General features: G+C 39.0%; 1 protein-coding gene across 1 annotated transcript; it reads left to right on the top strand.

The window, feature by feature from the left end:
- Positions 1-3,880: 3,880 nt before the first annotated feature.
- On the top strand, positions 3,881-14,241 carry LOC110968425 (dysbindin-A-like). Its single transcript, XM_022218310.2, has 10 exons — positions 3,881-4,306; positions 6,251-6,304; positions 7,720-7,770; positions 7,868-7,928; positions 9,277-9,409; positions 10,347-10,479; positions 10,630-10,652; positions 11,542-11,688; positions 12,192-12,320; positions 12,875-14,241. Exons 1-10 carry the CDS (start codon positions 4,203-4,205, stop codon positions 13,120-13,122), a joined length of 1,083 nt encoding a protein of 360 aa, XP_022074002.1. The 5' UTR covers positions 3,881-4,202; the 3' UTR covers positions 13,123-14,241.
- Positions 14,242-16,862: the final 2,621 nt, after the last annotated feature.

Raw genomic sequence — 16,862 nt, 5'->3', positions numbered from 1 at the left:
ATTTTCACTGAGACTGGTGGAAACTTTGTTTTAGAACTTGTGCGTGTAAAGCACAGGCAGAACTGAGACCCACAAATGTAAAACTGAGTTCCAAAATAGTTTTTCGATTTACAAATAGAAAAATTTGGTTGTTGTTCCTGTTTGAAAGTTGTAAATACTAGGAAGATAGTCATAAATTCTTCATTTTATTTGTAAATTAAGTGAATTTTTACAGATAGTTTTTATTTGTGCAGAGTTTTTTGTATACAAAAGTAGACATATAAACAACATATAGGACTTTTGATTGTAATACTTAAATCCATATGCATTAAACTCATCACTTCTAGGTTGTTGTGTTGTCATTTATCATTGTCATTTTGTTTTACATGAGAATGTTCTCAGTAAGCATTGTGGCCACACCTAACCAGTCTTATTAGATTTGTATGTTCTACCCAACATATTTCTTTTTACTCTGAAATGAATTACCTTACACAAGGTAAATATACTACAACTGCATTTCTTTAAAACACACTACTTTATCCATTGACAGAACTGTGGTTGTAACATTTTTCTGATAATGTAATTGCTCTCTGACTGTAATTAAATCACAAGTTTTTTTCTATTGTAGGTTGCCATGCTGACTAGATTCTCTGAACAAAGGACCTCCTGTGTCAGACCAGTCACTCCATTGAAGCCTAGACCAGAGGCTGGCAGCAAACAATCACCAAGACCCTGCACAACGCCTAGCAATACTCGTAAATCAAGATGCCATCCCAAAAGCAGACCCCAGGAAACCTGCAAGAAACACGTCTCCCTACATCGCAACCACCAGATGCCTCACAGTCAGCACCTTTCTCTTCACCACCAAACAGTCTGCAACTACTATAGCAACCCCAAGACCTTCAGTAATCTCCAGAACTCAGGAAGAACTTCACACCAGGCTCCAGCTCAAACACCAATGACTAATGACTTAGTTATCAGACAGGTAAGCGAGAACCATGCGGCCCTGAGGCTGTCTAGAAGGAGGAGAGGCCTCCCACCAGACACCAGCACTACCCTTCCAAATCGGGCTCCTTTGGACATCAACCCATTAAAGAAGTGCAGGACATTACAGTGCAAAGACAATGATGGTTCGCTGGAGAATGACGGCCATGTTGGTCAGATCCCACAAAAAGAGCCTAGCTGTGGTAAAGATGTTAGAGAGGACTATGTGAGCCATATGGGTAAACTCAGTGGTAGTCATGACATAGAATGTATACAAGACAGATGTCATCATGTTGAAGAAGTGAAACTAGAGAGTTTTAGTGAAGACTTAAAGGATAAAGAAAAAGTAACTATGGAGCCCCCTCAAAAAAGGGTAAGCTTTACTAATGTTATCACAGACTATGACCTCACTCCTGTAAGTGAAGTAATTTGCAAACATGTTAGAGAAAAAACTCTTCAAAAGAAACAGCTGATTACAATCTCAAAGCCAGTTATGGAAACTCATGATTCTGGGATTGTTGCCAGAGCTGCTACTGCTAGAACCAGTGCTGCTAAAGCTGCTATCAACTCAGTGACATCTACATATATATACACTGACCCTGCAAAGTACACTGCTAAGGGTTCTAACAAAGGTACGAGCAAGGACATTACCAAGTGTACTTCACCAGCCAGCAGTAACTGTATTCATAATTTAAAAGGTGCTGCAAAAAACTCTTCCAGAGGTACCACCAAGGACTTGACCAAGGACAATGGAGCTGCCAGTAGCTATTGCAACATTTCCAAAGGTTCTACAAAGGTGCTTACCCAGACCAAGTCTACTACCTCAGCTATAAGGACCAGGTCCAGTCCTAGAATCCTCCCAAAGCGTTAACCTCCTAAATTACACATGAAAACTTTACAGATTGATTATTCTCTACACTGAGATTTTATGTTTAAGACAATTAGAAATTTTTTTTAAACAACACTGAATACTTTGCCAATGCATGATGATGCTTGTTGGCCGGTTAGATAGCTGGTTGGATAGTGATGTGTTCTCTGCTTTTGTCAATGACTGTGGGATAATTTTATTTCTGTAAAAGTGAAATAAAGGGAAAAAACTAAGTGATTCCTATCGGCACACTCTTTATAGAAGAGTGTATTCTTGAGTGAGTTCTCATGCTTCCATGCTGTATCAAAAATACTAACTTGGTGTTGTTTTTTATTATTACATGGAAAATGCACTAGTTTTAATAAAGCACATAGTGTAATCTAAGTCAGTCTGCTGAACAGTTTTCAGTAGGTCATCTGGAGAAAGCTGTGCTACATACACTGACATGTCATCGCTCTAGTGCTTTTTGGCAGGCCTTTAGCATTAAGGTTACACTACAATCAAACACCATTTTTACATTGCATCATTTGTTACTCCATTCATCCCTTAGTTTCACAAGGACATTGCATATTTGGGGGCTTGTCCGGGTGTTGTTTCTCTAACACTGATGATGTACAGGTGAAGAAATGAAGCTCAGCTGATACTGGCTCAGTTGCTCAATGAAAGGTTTATTATTACAAAGGAAACCAGCATCAATCAAACATCCCAGGTTATGCTTGAGAGAATTCTCAGCCAAATGGATCTCTTCCCGTATCAGTGCTAGGAACACACTTTTATAGGTTTATAGGTTCATACATAGGTCACATATGACTTCCTTCTAATGAGTAACTTGTTCTTCCTGATGTGATCACCCCACTTTCCTTACAAAAGCTTATTCATTTATACATATAAATGTTCCCCTGACATTTACAAACCAGACAACCTTATGTTTCCTCTCAGATTTATTTCCACCAGACACTATATCACATCACATTTTGTTGATCAGATACTACACAGGATTTTTTTTGAAAGGGTCCAGGAAACTGATCATCCATTTTTTAGTATTTTGTATCTTGGTTGTCACAGTGAGTATTGGTATCTGTTTTCATGCTTAGCCTTTGGTACGTTCACAGCATCCTCAGACAGACAGGTGAGGGTCGAGCTGAACTGCATCAGCTCCGTCATCGGGCAGTCTTTTGTTATTTTAAGCAGGACTTCAGGAACATTTGTAGAGTGTTGGTATTGTTAGCCCAACTTTATTAATCTCCAGAGGGAAATTCTGTTAGGCTAAATGTTAGTTGGTGTGTATCATCACAGTCAGGACTAGTCGGTCAGTACTCATCCTGATATGTTTGTGGTGAGCGTGCTGACCAGAGCAAAGGCACATGATTGCAATCCTACTACAAATCCTACTACACCGCTGTGGACTTATCAGGACTTACCCATCGGAAATGATGGAAATGATACAAGGATCAACTGATTAAATTGTGTGTGTGTGTGTGTGTGTGTGGGGGGGGGGGGGTTGGGTCCCATCAATTCCTGCCACCTGTTACATATTTAAGTTTTGTGATTCGATATCCATACATAACGCACACATGCATAACACCTGTGCTCAGGGCAAGGTCATTTTGTTTGTGGGTACATCTATATTAAATGGCCTCATTCTATGTTGCCATGATTTCTGATAACTAATTAATAAATGCTGTATTTCTAAAAAAGAAAAGAAGAGAAAAAGTTACATTTCTGACAATGACATATGGGGGAATAAACTGTCTTGGTGAAGTACTGGCTCTGTTAGTGTTTTTCTTCTTAGCACCCTTGTTTATCTAATGTTTTACACATTTATACATTAAAATCATTCATATTAGAGAAGATGAGCTTGCATAATAGCTTTATTATTTACTATGCAAATTTCTTTTTTGGTCAATTAAATAAAATGTGGAAGTCGAGGGTTGAGTATGACAAAATCCGATTTCTGGTGGGCTTGTCTTTGATTTTGACGGACACCGGACATTACCTTTAAACGCTTCTTTACAACATTTGCACTTCCTTAAACCAGGCTACGGCTATTGATGGTATCTGTACCCCGAGTTTTGCCTTTCAGGCAGCTAAGCCTATCGGGTAGCCTTCTGGTCGGTCGGTGCAGCAGTATTTAGTTATGTATTTATCATTGGTCATGCCAGATGTAAACCACCGTATGTAAAAGGGATGAAACCCCAGAGCCTCCTGTGTAGGACTGGTCGGACTGTGCAGACTCAGTGGAGCGGGGAGGTGCCTGCGAAGCTAAATTGAGGACGAAACAACACGGATATGCACTAAACAGGCCACAAACTAGCTGTCCGGGGAAGTGTTCTGCAGTTTAAGTTAACATTTTGTATGAGAGAGATTTTATATGAGAGAGAGAGAGAGAACAGAACAGAAGCAGACACAGAGAGGAATCATGTTTGAGAACTTCAAAGAAAGACTTCACCTGGTGCAGCAGGACTTCACAACGGGGTTAGTCTGTTTTCTTTTGACGTTAATCTCTGCTAAAGCTAACACTGGTTGTTTCTAATCCCAGATGTAATCAACCATGGGACCGTTGAATATTGTCGTGATGCAGCTTTTATACGTAATTTTAGCTAACTGCAGACTTTATTAGCGGCTGTGGCTAAAGCTAATATTAGCGCTAATTCTGCTTTAGCTCTCCCTGTAAACCACTGTAACGTCAATATGTAGGGCGTACTTTATTATGTTTTCTCTCAATATCCTTCCAGAGTTATATTGAGGTTTAGTTTAATTAGTTGTTGATGTAGTTGATACTGTTTAGTTTTGGTGTGTTGACGTCCCTAGCTAGCCGTCCTAGGCTAGCTTAGGCTGGTTGTTGCAGCTGATGATCATGTGATGTTGTCTGGAAAACAAATTTTAGAAATTCGTTTTCTCTCACCAGAATAGGCAGTATGTGACCAAATTAAAATGAAAATGGAAAAGCTGCTCGGCGTTTAAACTTTCAAAGTCGCAACTTCATATACCGTGGACAATATTTTGAATTCTTTGAAAATTAAAATAGAGACGTCGTATTTTTCTTTTTGATAACATAAAAGCATTGGGACTTGTCAATGTGTTACAAATGCAACACGCTGAGGTGTCTGTTTGGCTTATTGTACCTGAGTATTGTCTACTGTAGGACAAATTAAGTTTTTGAAAATGGAATGTTAAACGGCAGTTCCTTTTACCAATCAGAAAAAAAAAAACATTTTCGTTTTACAAGGACTTTAGTATTGCTTGTATGAGTGGGTTATTCTGTCTCAAATCATCTGTGGCCTTTACCTCAGCCATCTCTGAAATGGAAACTTTTTTTATAACAAACTATGGATATTTAAAATGGTGTCCTTGAAATATTAGATTGATATATCTAGATATAGAAAAGTCTGAGTTGTAGGAATCAGTAGCACCTCAAACTACCATGATACATGTTACATGCATGGTCAGGTGTATATGAACTTTTCACAACTGTATATATTCAGCTTGGTTGTCATGGAGCAACATGTAGTACGAATCAAGTTTGACTTAGCTCTGCTTTCTTTGTAAAAGTCAGCTGGACAAAAACTGTATAACTTTGGTTTTCTGCTTCAGACTCTGCACGTTCATATGAAAGAGGGCATTTATCGCATCATGTGAAGCTGCTTCAGTCAATACGTTGTTTAAATAGAGGACTATGAGGAAATATATAAATTTCTAAAGTTTAAAAGCACTGCACCTGCAAATTATGCAGTGAAGGAATACTTGTAAAAAATGAAACTGTTAATTATATGTTAATATATTTATTTTGCCAGTTTATTTCTAACGGACAGCTGCACAGTAGAGTTGTTACACTTTAAACTCCAAGTATTTAAACATATATGCAGGATGTCGCTTTCATTTTGGACCAAGTCAAAGTGAAAATAATGCTACTGATTGAATATTCTCTATTGTACATGTAAAGAGAGTAATCAGTTTTCTAATCTGTGTTCTGTCAGCTGCAGTACCAGCATCTAAACAGACTTGGCAACAAATAAGGACCAAACAAAAAACTGATTTATGCGATTTCTGTGTGACCAGGTCAATACATGTTGGGTTCCGTGGCAGCATGATTCATACACTTTTGTAACTACAGGGCTTTATTCAGTGGGATTATTAATGGACAGCTCAACAGGTTTGCAGATATATTATTTTCTCAGCAGAGAACGTGTGTTGCTCATCTGAGAGTTGTCAAAAAACAGTATGTTTAAAGCTTCTGAAAGTCGATTTAAATCCAAAACTCTGAACATAACCTCCTCCTGACCATGTTAGTCACACAGCTAGTCCTTCAGGCTACTAAACACTTCTGTAGACTTGCTAAAATTGCAAATTTATTTTTCTCTGTCTGTCACGCTAATTCTTTTTTTACCACTTTTTCTTTTCTTGGCTTCCTCCTTCCAGGTTCAAGACACTTGGAGACAAATCAAAAGATGCCAAAATAAAGAGAAGACCCAGGTAAGTGGAAAACTGCTTTGTGTCCATTTATAAAGGTATTACTAGCAAAACATGGCCCGTATCATTTTTAACAGATCTTGTTGCATTAAATTTACTTATTTGTTTGAGCGATCTCTGCTGTCTGTGAATTTCCTGTCACATGTGGGTACAGGAGTTCTCAGAGCACACTAAGAGCCGTCCTCAAGAACTCAGTGGGACTGTAGAAAATAACGCTAGAGGCCATCTTAAAGCCAACTGCACATTTTAGCATCAAGTGCAGCATTTACCAAGAAGGTGCTCTGTCCCTCCTGCTGCTCTGCATCGGCCTGAATCCCCTAAGACAGATCATCACAAATGGTGGCTTCAGATTTCAGTTTGGAAGTAGAATGACCATCAGCCTCCGCCTCTACATGGATGACATCAGCATGTGATAGCAGGACATGAGTCATTTATGACGAGGATTTTTCATTAATGAGGATTACTAACAGCACTCTCCTCTGTTTACTGGGAAATTGATTAATTGAGATCAACAGCAGTTTGTCTCCTGCAGCTCCATCTGCTGTTCTTCCTCATTTTCTTGTTATTCCTCTGTTCATTGGGACATTCAGTAAGGCAAAAACATTCTCATATGTTAGTTTTCAACATGAAGACAACATAGAAGCAACTTGTAACTTTGCACATATAATGACATTATATAGACCCCTGTGTGCATCAGTTTTTGTGGTTCCACTAATTGAGACCATACCATTTTTGAAATGCCAAAAACTTAAACCTTGACTTGCCATTCCTGCCACAGATGAAATTCTGAAAATGTTAGAGGCCTCAAAATTGATGAAATGTCATCAAAAATAGGAAATATGGGTCATCCCTATATATGCACATACAGGAACTTTCTGGAGCCCCAGCACCAGCCTTTTTGCTCTTTCTTTATATTTCCACATCTAATGGCTAGAGTCATTTATTCATTTGGATTTGCTGAAAGCAATTTTGTCTGTTTCCTCGTCAAATCCCAAATTTCTGGAGATCCTAAGCCTTCAAAATGGCTTCCGAGATGCACTGTTTTGTTTGTGGGTGAAAATACAATAATTTCAGGGTGGGAACGTGTATGAAATTCAACCAAACTATTTTAGAAAACTTTTGGGTCCCATATAACCATTAAGTAAATTCTGTCTGAATCAATGTGAACTGATGCACTGTGAGCGTTCAGGCCATAGGTCCCTGCAGCTGTTGCAGTGTTCCAAATCTTTGAGGAATACTGTGCACCATCTATTGTACCTACAATACCAACTAACTATGTTTCCTGGGCAAACTCTGTGTTTGTCTCTGTATGTCTGAAAATAAAATATGAGATTCCTGCTAAACTGAGTGCAGCGATGCCACGAATTATCATGTTATTACTTCTAACACATTGTGTGATTCTGTTGTTTGTTGTTCAGGTTTGAAGAAAACCTTCCTCATTTCAGCACTGGACTGGAAATTCTTAACAGGTCTCCACACACACACACACACACACACACACACACACACACACACACCTGATGTACATAAAGAGTGTGTTTATGTATGTAGAATTTGTTTCTCTAGGTATGAAGAGAGATGGTTTCTGCTCCACAAAAGAACTAAAGACTGTGCTCAGGCTGCAGAGGTATGTAGCGTTTTTCCCTATGGCCTTGTTAGAGGTACAATGTCACATCTTTAGATTCCTTTAATTCCATTAATGGCATCTTCTGAGGTTGGGGTGTATCTGTGTTAGTGGATGATTGAATGTCATATGTGCATAGCCACATTTTTAAAGCATACAGCTAACAAAAATGAACTCTATCCCATGAGGTCTCCCTCCAAATCCACTCCTCCAAAACACTTGAGTTCAAATTGTCTGAGAACACTGGTAGTGGGAGGAGCATTTCTTCATGTCTAAACACACACGATTAAGCTACATCACACATTCAAAAGTCCTGTTCAAAGCCAATAAAGACTAACATAAGATAAATGTCATCAAACGACATGAGCTCACAATTAGACTAGTGCTGTGTGATAGGGCTGCAGGTGTTAGTCAGAATAATCGAGAACGTTGGCACTCGTCATGTGCTGACATCACTATTTAATGCATATTCTTTTAACTTCAGTTTATGAAAAAAAAAATCTTTTTCTTCAGTGTCACTGCAAAATTGTTGTAACATACTGTCAGTTTTCGGCAGATAAAAAAAATGCTGGAGAGTCCAACGTGGTTAAATGAAAAGTTTTGAAAAACCCAAAACTTTTGGAGTATAAAAGTAGTTTAGAATATTCTAAAATTTAAAAAAAAAATGTTTGTAACTGTGGAGGGTTTTGATAGCATTTAAACACGGTGCCACGCAGGAACACCTAGAGAAAATACATGGGCACTATTCAGCATGGAGGCACTGCTTCTTTATGTCCACATATTTTAATACAGCTGGAATCCCAACACTTTGCTGATATTTATGTTGGTTTTTTTTATGTCTGTTGTCAAACCATTAAGGACTATGTATGAAATAGTTAGTGCTATCAGGTAGAGCTGAAATAATGAATTGGTCAGTATGTGGAAAGTGTTGCCAGTTAATTGTCTCGTGAAGTTGCTAACTGCCAGCTTGTGCAGATTTTCTGCTTTTTAAGTTTTAACTTGTACATGGAACGTCTTTAGGCCTTGGGAGAATAAGACTTCATAAGAAAAATATTTATAAAAATGCATAATACAGCCAACAACAAGAAGTTTTAAAAAATGTTGTAGAAATGGATAATATATTGATAATATAAATTGATAATATAAATACATTTTAAAAATACATTCTTAGCAACCTGACTGCATGATTTAATTATTTTGAAGCAGTAAACGGGAGCTGTTTGATAAACTGTATGTATGCTCAGCGGTTTTTACTAACAGTGTTAGCTGTCATAGTAAATGAGTTGACAATGAGTCAACATTTACAGCAGCTGTTCTCTGTGCTCCGTCTCATCCTCTGTGTCTTTTCTAGGCAGCAGATGGTGACATAGTGATGGTGTCAGCGCACTGGGAAAAAAGAAGAACGGCCCTGATACAACTCCTGGAACAACTGAAAAGCTTACCAGCCTTTGTCAGTGAACTTGATGCCATCACTGCTAACATAGGTATGCAGTGTGTTTACCCCCACCAATAATGGCAAATCTTTAAGTTCATCACATAACTACTGGTCTGATGCAATCTTAAGTGAACATTTGTTGTAGCAAAGAGGTAATAAGAGAGAGACTACCCACCTAAAGAATCGTAAAATAAACCTATAGGGGAGTTCTCTCGGGTCAAAGATTTCCCATAAAACATGTCCAATCCCTCTCCCCAAAAAGCCGGCCATTCAGATTAGGATTGTGGGGTAAATATTAAGGCATTGTCGTGTCATTTAAGGGAATCCTGGGTAATCTCACAGTCAGATTAATTTCAAATTCTTGATGTTAGAAACAGTTTGAATCCATAAAAAAATAACAGTTTCTGCAAAAGAAGCATCAAGTTAACTGCTGTTGATGAGAGTCATTTTCTGTATTATTGATCATTTTAGATCTTTAATGTTTAATAAGGCGAATACAATCTGAGTAAACCTAATGTAGGGAGTTTAAATGATCAGGTAATTTATAAAGATAAAATATCATGCAGCACCTGTATTGATATGACAAATGAATTCCCCACTGAACTTAACATCCTGGCTGTGCCACATTGCAGCTGTTTACAACAATACACTTTCCTGCAGATCAGTCTCTCACTGGGATGTAGACATTTCGGCCCACTCGTTTTTGCAGAGTTGTTTGGCAGTAACCAAGCGTGGGAGGGTAGTGTCACTGGACTAAATTTTTAGAGCTGGTATGAGAAGATCAAAGTATGGTTCTTTTGCCATCAAGTGGGTTTGTTCAAACGTTGACTTCGGAGAACTGCAGGAAAAATAAAATGCTTTGCGTTGAGTAACTGTACATGGTGCATTGTTTTTGGATAATTGTATAAAACTTTCTGTGAACTTAAAAGACAGAAATCCAAGTATTGTGACTTCACTGGTTTCGTTGTGTCTCGTGTCGGTCACAGCTCATCTGGAGGGTGATTTTGAGGAGATGGAGAGCAGACTGGCATACCTGGAGACTCTGTGCTCTCAGTGTGAGCAACAGACGGTCAAACAACATCATATCAACCAACTGGAAGTCTACAAGAAACAGAAGAGGTATGAAATAATACTGCTAGTAAATTTTATTTGTTTTATGTTTGCACAAAAACATAAAGTAAGCTGTCAGAGAAATAGAATGACATAATCCTGACTGGTCTGATGATGTTTGTGTTTTAATGTGAGCTTCTTTTGTTTGTATTGTTTCAGGAAGGAGGTGGAGTCGCTGGAAGGTGAGCTGCTGTTTATGCATGTGGGTGTATGTCTGTGAACACACACACACACACACACACACACACACACACACGATGGTTGAGAGATTTCTGATCATGTAAGGTCTGTGTCTAGATTGACATCTGTATTTATATTGCGTGAAAGTAAAAATTACAGTCACAGATCAAAGAACTTAAATGTCATTGTACTTATGGTAGAATGGTGTAATACTGCAATACTTTGTGCGCTGAGCTCCATCCATATAACAGTAAACACTATAAATATTCTATTATTGCTGTACCTGACATCAGTGTGGTGCGTTCACTTCCTGATCCTGCTCACACCAAGTAGATCCTTCCTGATCCTCACCGTAAATCATCCAAAAATAATACTGCAGTCTCTCACAGACCACGTAATCATGATGCCATGAGCCAGAGTTTGACACACCTGGTCAAGACTGAAATTCCGTCACCTGTTTTACTTCTGCTATCTGTAGCAGCCTGTTAGCCTTCAGGTGACAGAAGCCAGGCTCAGCTTGCTTGTTGATGCTACCCAGCATGGCTAAATAACGAGTTGACATCATTTTCTCCAGTCAAAAGCCTGCTAATGTCAGATAGCTAACAGGTTTACATTTTCAATTAACATGTACATGTTAGTCATTTTTTGGGTGGTGAACTTTTGGTGTCCATTCTCTTTTTTAGTTGTGACTTGATATCTAAAGAGTACAAAGGACCAGGAAAAGGTCATCTGAAGTTCACATTTTTGCCCATTCTTGATGGTTGAAAGTCAGTACAATATATATATTTGATGTGAGCCTTTAAATAGTCACCTTCCTTTCAGCCAATCAGATGCTACCGTGCCTTAATGAGTCACTCGCCTGTTTTTAAAATAATTTCTTTCTGTTTACAGCTGAGCTGAATGCAGAGCATGCTCATAAGGTGGCAGAGTTGGAGCAGGCTATGCAGCAAAAACTGAGAGAACGACAGAAAGTGTATGAAGAAGCCTTTATCCAGGACATGGAGCAGTACCGGTCCACTGGATACCTGCAGCATACAGGTAGGCTACTGGCCAGTAAAAACAAGAACTGACATTTGAAAAAAAAGAAAAAAAAATCTACATGTACTTTAGCTCTCTGCCATTGTGCCATTGATCTTGAAGGCCAAGTTTATTCCCAAAGGAACACAAAGCAAAGTGAACTGATACTATTAAATGGTTTCAAATGTGTCATTATAATGAACTAACTCCTTATGTGTTGCTCAGATAACTGATTCATATTATCACACAGTGCACAGTGTGTATCTAATGTGACTGAGTGTGTGTCCTGTTTGTTGGCATTTTTCATACATGGAGCACTCGTCTAGAAACTGACTGTATGAATTTGCGCTGATGTGTTCTGATGTAATTTTTGGGGCATCCAAGAGTAAAGAAATAAGCTGTGTCACCTGCTTTGTACATAATGTGTAGAATACGTAGAGGGAATTAAATGAGACTTTCACCTCCTAAAACAAGACTTAATTGCATGTGAAAGTAATTAAGTATTTGTATGTGAATGTTTGCAGAAGCAGTAGGAGCTGATGTGTGTGTTCTGGACGAGATGACGGTGACTAATTTGTTAGACCAGGAGGCTCTGGATGACTTTCTGAACTCCACTGGTGATGACATCAGTACTGGATCATCACTGACCTCAGGTAACACGCTTAGCACATACAGTACCTGCAGAAATGTTTTGTATTGTGTGCTGTTCAAGCTGTATCTGTTATTTTCAGGCATATGGATTCTGTAAAGCGTCTTGGGACAATTTGACCTATAATTGGCACTATAGAAATAAAATTGAATTGAAATGAATTTTATGTACTTATTGTTTGTTTTTATGTTACATTGAAGGATTTAAGTTAGTTTGGCTACTACACATTATGCTGAGTACACACACACAGTCAATTCAACGTACAAATCTTCTCTCCAAGTGAGACATAAATTATTGGAGGCCCAGTTACTGGGGTCCAGGGAGATAAGTCCTATATATGCTCTCAGAACGGGAGTAAAAATCAGTGGCAAGCCAGTATAAACCTAACATCACCCTCATCCATGACTTGAAAAATGCAAAAGCCTACAGCTGATCTGTTTTCTGTGATATTGCAGCACGCAAAACTCAGATATGACGTGTCAGACTTCTGAATTAATTGACGTCCGCTGAGAGTGAAGCTTAAGTTGCTCAGTAAAATTGGTGTGTTTTCTTTAACAGGTCCAGACTTCGGGTCCTGCTCTTCTGAATCTTTGAGTCAGTCCACTCCTACAAACATCCAAACATCCAACCAGGACGCAGTGTGGCAGCAAGAAGAGGAAGTGGCCAATGGGGAGAGTGATAAGCCTGTGGTGCAGTCAGATGAGGAGGATGTTCAACCAGACATATCTTTGGTTGTTATTCAGGATGTTGGTGCAAACAAGGGCTCTGATGAGAGTGACTCTACAGGGGACCTGCCCTCTGGGTGACCTCGCAAAGTCTAGGGTTGACTGTCACCAAAGATTTTCTTTGTCAATTAGATGTCAGTCAAGGAATTAGTCGACTAATTGTCACATATTTATGATAATAAGTCATTTATCTAAATATGATAAAATATCTGAAATACTTTTCAGATGCAAAAGACAATGATTTGGGTTCCAAGGCTAAGAGAGAACATTATGACACTGTGACACAGTACAGAAAAATCCAAAACTGCAGTGAATAGTGAGCTTTTAAAATATATATACTTAGAAGTGCATGCACAAAGTAAGGCACCGCAACAAAGGCAAACTGGTAGATTAAGGAGTCTGTATGTTTTGGAAAAGCACCTCATCCTTTATAAGTCATCTCAGACATCATGGTGCTCTACCCTCATGCTGCCAGGTCACTCACTAGCCCACATGGACCCCGGTCAAAAAGAACTTCTACCTGATGTCTCTCTGCTCCACCAGTCCCAGCTGTCCAGCCTAATGACTTATCTTACGGAAACCCTGACCTTCTTGTGTTTGCTGTTTACCCTTCCTTTAATGCCTAACATTTGTAATCATCATCTAATAACCACAGGCAGCAGCCGTCTAAAGGATAATGTCTGTCCGTGACTGACTGACTATTTGTGAGGTTTTTTGTCCAACTGAAAATGGGTTGACTAAAACTCCCTATTTCAACTCACGTTGGTGCAGCGCTGGCAGCCACAACCTTGAAAACCCTTCAGTACTGGAACGCTTACTGCTGGTCCTTAAAAACACCTCTGCTGCTCTGGGTGCTGACTTGACACCACTCTCAGTTCTTGAAACATTTTGAAAGCTCTCCAAAATGTCCATCAACAGTTCTTAAACAATAAAGTCAATATATTTTCTACTTTTCGACATGAAAAACAAATCATAAATTGAGCCTAATAACTGTTAGCTTTTCCAAAACCACACAGTTCTGCCACAACATGAAAACCAGAAGCAAAATGAAATGGACAAAAGAGGGTTTTGGGGAAATGCAATGAGATGTTCAATTTCTGTGCCATATGTCAAAACAAGATTGAGAATTTGGTTAAAAAAGTGAGTTTGTTTATTTGCATTTCAATAAAGAAAAACTGCTGCGTCTAACAACAAACTGAATGCAGTGTTGAGGCTGCCTTTCTCAGTATTTGCCTGGATTTTAAAGTCAGCCACTATAATTATTTCTTACGTATTAAATCAGCTACGAACTCTAAGATTTACATAAAAACTCTTGATGAAAATAACTGGCAGAACTGCTTTTTGTGTTTTCCAATTTGTGTACAGTAGACTAAGGCTTTTCAATGGATGATGATAAAAATTTTGGCTTGGGTTTGTTAAGTTTGAGCAGAAGATTGCTGCCACTCCATCTCCTCCAACTGCACTCCTGTGGATACTAATAAATGACTGCAGGGGTCGATTCATTTAGAATTATAAATTCTTCGTGCTGCAGCCAGGTTTCATTGAGACACAGCAAGTCAATAAGATGATCAATTATCGGACCGTTAACTAACAGAGATTTAGCTGAATGTCCTTATTTGGAATTGGGTGCTTATGAACAGCTCCTCTTCTCTTAATTTTACATTTCTATCGCCTCAGTGGGGCAGTTCTGTGAAATATATGATTGTAGAGGTTAAAATGTGACGACTGTAAATATTTGGAAACATGAAATCAGTACTAATGAGATGTACTGAGGATGCATGTATACAAGAAAAAGCCCTCTGGATCAGCTTCATCATGTGACACGTTATAGAAGCTCAGTGTGCTGCCATAAGTCCTTATAGTTGGTGGGAGATGTTCTGCAGGCCTCATTCAAATCACAAGACGAACAAAAATTGTAAACAGAGCCTGCATGGATGATCATGTGGTGATGCAGCTCATGACAGGACAAAGAACTTTATTGAAGCCAAGACTTGCTGTGGAAATCTTAGCTGACCTCAAAACCCTGTTTTGTTGTAGAGTACATGAAATCTGTAAGTGGACTGACAAGCACCTTTTCTCAAATGTGTTAAAATGATTTAGTGTAGCAGTAATTTCACCACAAAATTGGTGAATTGAGCCCAGAAAACTGATGTGAAGATTTCCAAACCTGGGGCTGGACCTGTAACTGTCACAGACGGCAGCAGCATCGAGTTGAAGGTCAGCAGAAACCTGTCATCTTGAAGGCTGGTGTGAAGGTGGCTGCAGAAATACTGGTAAACAAGCTGTGTGTGTGAAGTCAGAAAGATAGAAACGAGAAAGAAAAAACAACCTAGGACAGAGCTATGTAGCTGTAAACGGGTTATAAGAGGAGAATTGGGTTTACAATGTGTGTGTAAAAAAAAAAAAAAAAAAAAAAATAGCACACGGTGTTCTAGGCAAATTGGAGAGCACATTCATGCTGGTTTGACAAATCTAAACAAGTGAAGAGAAAACAACTGGCAGGAAAAGAAAAGGATAAAATATCCCAGTGTCTCAATTTTGCATTTGCTGATCCTGGCACATTCCCGCAGCACCAGCTACCACACACAGACTGGATAAAGCTGCTTATTTAATTATACAGTATAGGCTACCACGATGCAAAGGCAGACCTGTCCAACAACAGACTCAACAGAGCTGGGACAAGGATGTCAGAGGATCAAGCGTGCGACGGGAGGACTGAGGTGGCAGAACCAGGCCAAGGATGAGATGAACTGAGCGGAAACAAACAGCCAATGTGACTGATAAAGCAGCGTCATTTAATAACAGACCAGACCAAGAGCAGTGGCAGCGCTAACAGCGATGTTGTTATGATCCCTGCTGCAGCAGCTGCCCTTTTCCCTCCTTTTCCCTCTTTCTCCCATTGTTCCTGATCCGTTTCTGTTCTGACCTGTCTCTCTTTGGGCTCCATCTGTCTGTCATCTCTCTCTCCCTGTTCACTCGCCTTCTTGCTCTCCCTGCTTCACCTGCCTGCACTCAACCTGCTGATTACTGCAATGACTGTCAGCTGCACTAATCAGCTAAGAAACATTTTTAACATTTTTTTTCCACCAAAAATGTTAGATTTACCAAAAATGTTGAAAATGTGGACATCTGAAGTTTCACTGTGAAAATATATATATTTTTTCCCACATTTTCAAACTTTAAAACGGGTCAATTTAACCTGCAGGGTGACAGGAGGGTTAAACTGATTTTGAATTTTCTTGTAAAATTTAACTCAAAACAAGCTAATTTCAAGATTGTTTGACTTAACAAGATATTTAAGATGCGTTGTCTTAAAACAAGTCCCTCCATCTTGCTGAAATGTCACTTGTTCAGTGAATTTATCTTACATCAATGGTATGAGACATTTTGACTAAAAATAAGACTTATAAACTTGGTAAGATTTTGAGTTTTTGCAGTGCATGAACAGACACAGCATGTAATTCACTTTTCCTCTTTGCTGACATCAACAGCAGGATCAGTTTTAGTGAAAGTGTTTTTTTTTTTTTTTTTTTTTTAAATCAGAGCAGTCTAAGGTCTCAAAAGAGTGCCTCTAATATGGTGGGCAAATCTCACGAGGGAACCTAAGCTTTAAGAAGCAGGGCGGAGCCACTGGGTTCTCTTTAGGAACCTCCTAATCAGGGAATGCTGACCAACAGGAGGCCTGACCGAGCCCACATGGCACACCAAAATGGCCACCAAATACACTTTAATTGGGGAAAATGATGTACCACGGTCTAGCAGATCCTTCAGGAAGAATATCTCAGAAGAAGCAGAACACTGACAGAAATTTTGTTGATAGC

The sequence above is a fragment of the Acanthochromis polyacanthus genome, chromosome 12 (assembly GCF_021347895.1).
Source record: "Acanthochromis polyacanthus isolate Apoly-LR-REF ecotype Palm Island chromosome 12, KAUST_Apoly_ChrSc, whole genome shotgun sequence".
NCBI classification, from domain to species: Eukaryota; Metazoa; Chordata; class Actinopteri; family Pomacentridae; genus Acanthochromis; species Acanthochromis polyacanthus.
Note: the sequence above shows the minus strand (reverse complement) of the source record. Positions and strands in the feature narration are given on the sequence as shown.

What these genes read in the sequence shown, in the direction of transcription:
- LOC110968425 (XM_022218310.2), top strand. Translation starts at nt 4,203, where the DNA reads ATGAGAGAGAGAGAGAGAACAGAACAGAAGCAGACACAGAGAGGAATC. An exon ending in AAAATAAAGAGAAGACCCAG is followed by an intron (nt 6,305 to 7,719) that starts GTAAGTGGAAAA and finishes TTTGTTGTTCAG; the next exon opens with GTTTGAAGAAAACCTTCCTC. An exon ending in ACTGTGCTCAGGCTGCAGAG is followed by an intron (nt 7,929 to 9,276) that starts GTATGTAGCGTT and finishes TGTCTTTTCTAG; the next exon opens with GCAGCAGATGGTGACATAGT.